This window comes from Cannabis sativa, chromosome 6, assembly GCF_029168945.1.
Source record: "Cannabis sativa cultivar Pink pepper isolate KNU-18-1 chromosome 6, ASM2916894v1, whole genome shotgun sequence".
Lineage (NCBI taxonomy): Eukaryota > Viridiplantae > Streptophyta > Magnoliopsida > Rosales > Cannabaceae > Cannabis > Cannabis sativa.
This window is the reverse complement of record NC_083606.1, coordinates 45,384,057-45,388,956: the sequence shown is the minus strand read 5'-3', so window position 1 is coordinate 45,388,956 and position 4,900 is coordinate 45,384,057. Positions and strand designations below refer to the sequence as shown.

The window sequence follows — 4,900 nt, the reverse complement described above, 5'->3', positions numbered from 1 at the left end:
ATCATTCCTCTTTTTTAACGGACACTTAGCTAATTTAAGTCATCCAGACCATCCATTCCAGCTTAAATAAAAAATTAGTTTCATTGGAAGTTTAAAAAGTAAAATAAAACTAAAGAAATAATGACTTTCTTCCTCAACGGTACCATCCTTATCAACTATCGTCAAACTGAGTTCCTGGAATGGGAGAAAATAGGGGGTGAGCTTATAAAGTCCAGTAGGAAAACAACTAATATCAAAGGATCCTTGGCTTAATAAAAATTCTTGCAAGGTTAGCTTTTAAAATAAAATATCTCATCACCATTATCAAAATATATAAACAAAGTAGAGAGACCACAAATAATAACAAAATCAACCATCAAATGCATATCACACTGTCCACTAGACCCCTAGCTCTCAATAACAATCATAGAAAATGACTTCTTAAATCAGGTAGTCGCACCTGATAACCACCATAATACTAGGGCTCAGATTTACTTCACTCCTTGTACATATTCTAAGTCTTTCACCTAAAGGTGAGTGCACACCTGATCTACCTATGATGACACAGAGACTAGGTTGTGAAATAACAATATGTACCAAACGTGATCAACATGACTCTAATCAGTATAACCAAAGTAAGAAAATAATAAGAATAACAAAAGAACATATTCCTTTTTATTTTCTAGAAAATACGGCAGCATACCGGCTGTATTCTGAATAAACTCAAAAATTATAACCTACCACTACTACAAAAGGGGTTTTTTGCATCGATCAACGCGTTTGGTCAAACTTGTTGACCGACACAAAAAGCAACCCACACTTTTTTGCTCCAGTTATCTATCCGACACTAAAGCAAAAACCAAAGCAAAAGATGAAATATAAAAAAAAAAAAAAATTGTATACACTATTAGCGTCGGTGCACAACCGAAGCAAAAAGACATTAAGAAAATCAGTTATGGGCTTTAGCCCATTTGAAAAAAACCTAACCCTAAAATATAAATCTAACTTCTAACCATAATTTTCTCTCAGCCGCCCCTCTCTCATCTATCTCTCTCTAACCTTATTCCCTCTCTTCACGCATCATCACCTTCATCTTCTTCCTTTCTTCTTAACCTAACCCAAAACATGAACCTCTCAAACTCTAACTCTCTCTTTCTCCTTTTTTTGTAGGTGGCGTTGGAGCTCATTGTCGGCCATCATGGAGCACGGGACCATCTGTGCCACCCTCGCCATCTCTCTCTCTCTCTCTCTCTCTCTCTCTCTCTCTCTCTCTCTCTCTCTCTCTCTCTCTCTCTCTCTCTCTCTCTCTCTCTCTCTCTCTCTCTCTCTCTCTCTCTCTCTCTCTCTCTCTCTCTCTCTCTCTCTCTCTCTCTCTCTCTCTCTCTCTCTCTCTCTCTCTCTCTCTCTCTCTCTCTCTCTCTCTCTCTCTCTCTCTCTCTCTCTCTCTCTCTCTCTCTCTCTCTCTCTCTCTCTCTCTCTCTCTCTCTCTCTCTCTCTCTCTCTCTCTCTCTCTCTCTCTCTCTCTCTCTCTCTCTCTCTCTCTCTCTCTCTCTCTCTCTCTCTCTCTCTCTCTCTCTCTCTCTCTCTCTCTCTCTCTCTCCCCCTCCAAAATGGAGTTTTCATAGGTGAGATTCATAATTTTTTTCTCATTCCCCGTCTCGCGCGCCTAGCTCCAACTCTGGCTTCTCTCTTTCTCGTTCGAGTTCTCTCTCTCTCTCTCTCTCTCTCTCTCTCTCTCTCTCTCTCTCTCTCTCTCTCTCTCTCTCTCTCTCTCTCTCTCTCTCTCTCTCTCTCTCTCTCTCTCTCTCTCTCTCTCTCTCTCTCTCTCTCTCTCTCTCTCTCTCTCTCTCTTTGATTTTTTTTTCGCAGGAAGTGGTTGTGATCCCGTGGGATGGTGGTGGTCCTATGGATGGTGGTAGTTCGATGTGCTTTTGGTGGTACGATGGGTTGAGTGGTGGCAATATTTATTACAGCTGTTCTTGTTGGGTTGTTGTGGTAGTCCGAAGGGTTATGGTGGTCTGATAGTTTATATTTTTTTTAGTTTTTTTATTCTTTTGCCTCGGTTCATAACTAAAGCAAAAAAAATAATTTGCGTCAATGCTTTACTATTTTCTTCGGTTATAAACTGAAGCAAAAGACTTTTAGCATTTGTTAATAAGTGAAGAAAGGGAGATCGAGAGAGGGAGGAAGACGGCGAGAGAGGAGGTCGATGGTGCGGAGGCGTGGGTGGGGTTTCGGAGGGTTAAGATTTTCGTTTTAGGGTGTGAGAAATGGAGAAGAAATAGGTAGACATGTGGGAAATAAAAAAAAAAGTAGGTGGGCACGTGGGAAATGTAACGAGAAGTAGGTGACGATTTTTTAATGGGCCCTTATACCTGACGGTTTAAAATCGTCGGCTATAGTATAAACTGTCGGGTATAAGGGCCCAATAAATGATGAATTCCAATTAAAACTGTCGCCTATTCCTATAATTACTGTTATAAACCATCAGTAATACTAATTTTTCGTGACGGTTTTAAACAGATATTTAATTTTTTTAGCGACGGTGCCCCAAAAAAAGTATTTTTAGGACCGTCGCGAATTCTGACTTTTGTGGTAGTGGACTCGATATTAAAATGCACCAATAACAGTATGCCATCTCTTCTGGTGTTTAACACCTTAAAGTGTCCCTTAACATTTTCCTTAAAATATAGGGTATTTTTACAATACATCCCGAAAAAAGTGCATAGTTGCATTCTATAGTGTTTCAACATTTAGAAAAAAAAAATTTCATGGTCTGAATAATTTACAATACTGAAAATAGTATTCGAACAGTCTATTTCAGACACGTATAAAAAATAAAAGAGTCACATGTGTCACAAGCTGTTTAAAACTTACTCCTAATTTGTTAAATTTTTTTCGAATTGTTTAAAATTTTCTAGGAAATTTTAAATAATTATAATGTAAACGATCATGAAAAGAAAAATAAATTAAAACTTCTTCTAGAATTACTAAAATAGATAGGGATAGATGAGTGCACCATTTAATTTAAGAGACGCACATAAATTTTCCATATTAATATCTATATCTATATATACATTTATAAACTAATTTGATATAGTTTTATCAAAAAATATAAAAATATTAAAGCTACGAGAGAAACAATCAATCATATATATTACATAAAATTATAACTGAAATATTATAAACTAGCACAAGCATAGATTCTACAAAACAAATTCAGATAATATATATCTATATCATTGGTGGCTTAATTCCACTAGACACTTGAGAGCATTGACCTGCAACTGGAGGCAGCCAATGTAACTTGCAACTTGTGTGAGTAATTGATTATCATCAGACTCTCCCAATATTATCTCATTCCCTCCAGGCAAAAGTGTTCTCAATCGAGCCAAACGGTCACCAACAATATTAATATCCTCTTCTTCACTACTTTTCATTGCTACAGTACCTTTTCTCTCTCTTCTTCTACTCAACTTCCTCTTCTTCTTCATCATCATCGTCATCTTTACCTCACCACTAGTACTAATCTCACCACTCTTAAAATTATTAGTGAAAGAAATTTGGTGCAAAGAAGAATATCTTTGATATGTGGAATCATTATTATTATTAGTATTTTTGTTGTTATAATTATTCACACTTATATCTCTTTGAATAATAAGCTTCGCTTCCAAGGCATGACTCCATGCAAAATAGAACTCTTTTGCTGATAATGCAAATGCCATGTCGACTTCAAATCGGACTGCCTTAGCTAGCTTGTTATGATTAACGCCATTTTCTTCGTCGCAGAGGCAAAAGCTACTGCTATTTTGGTTGTTGATCTTCCTTAAGGCTGGTACCAAGTGACTAAGATAATTTCTAACAAAGTCAAGATCATGATGAGGTGATTTGTATGTTTGGAGAAGGCGAACACGACGAATTCGTTTATTCATCATCTCACTCCCAAAATAAAAAAAAAATGATGACCAAATACTACAAGAAAATAATAATAAAGAGTAATTAATAATAATCGGAATGTTAAAAAACTAGTACAGTCTACAAGCAAAGCTACATATAATGAAAGAAGAAGAAGACTATATCAAGTTAACAAAAGAAATAGACATATTGGAAAAGCCCCTAGAGAAAGTATATATTATAAACGAAGAGTTTGGTGACATATATATAAGGTCGCAAAGCGACAAACTATCTAATAACTTTCACTTAATAACCAATAAGAGCTCCTCCTGATCATTACACCCAACATGCACACATTGACATAATCATATCTATAATATTTGTTCAGTTGGATTTTTGTCTTTTATTATAGAAAAACTCATCAAGTATAGTACTCAAATCTTATAATTACGTAAACTTGATACGTAATTAAAACTACTGATATCCTAATTACATTGTGACAAAATCATGATTATTTTTTTAAAAAAAAAAAAAAAAATCTTATGACGAGAGAGGCCAATTTGGAGATATGCACATGGCCTCACATGCTGCATGGCCTTTTGTTCGTACCAACTTATTAAAAGGACCCTCAACCCATGTGCACTAGGTTACAAAAAACACCTAAGCCCCACTATAAATGCCTTCACATGACTATATAGTGTATTTCTTCTTTTGGGAAGGCTGGCTCTTTCTTCCTCTACCTCAACCTTTCTGCCCCTCATTTCAAATCAAACAGCTCATATATATTATATAGTACACTTTCCAAAAATCACCCCTCTCAACCCCTCTGAATATTCACTTTTAGCTCAATTAATTTGGATACAATTTCCTGCTATATGATTTATGCAATTAAAGAATTTTTTTTTTGTAAGTAAGAAGACTTTTATTGCTCACTAAAACACCAATTACAACTTACAACCAATACAACTAACTAGTCATACTCAAACTATCCAACTAATTACTATCCTCTATACTAGTTTTCTCTTTA

At 35.8% G+C, this 4,900-nt stretch overlaps 1 protein-coding gene across 1 annotated transcript; it reads right to left on the bottom strand.

The window, feature by feature from the left end:
- Positions 1-3,116: 3,116 nt before the first annotated feature.
- Positions 3,117-4,231, bottom strand: LOC115725520 (transcription factor bHLH146). Its single transcript, XM_030655072.2, has one exon. The coding sequence runs from the start codon at positions 3,912-3,914 to the stop codon at positions 3,219-3,221; it is 696 nt and encodes a 231-aa protein (XP_030510932.1). The 5' UTR covers positions 3,915-4,231; the 3' UTR covers positions 3,117-3,218.
- Positions 4,232-4,900: the final 669 nt, after the last annotated feature.

What these genes read in the sequence shown, in the direction of transcription:
- LOC115725520 (XM_030655072.2), bottom strand. Translation starts at nt 3,914, where the DNA reads ATGATGAATAAACGAATTCGTCGTGTTCGCCTTCTCCAAACATACAAA.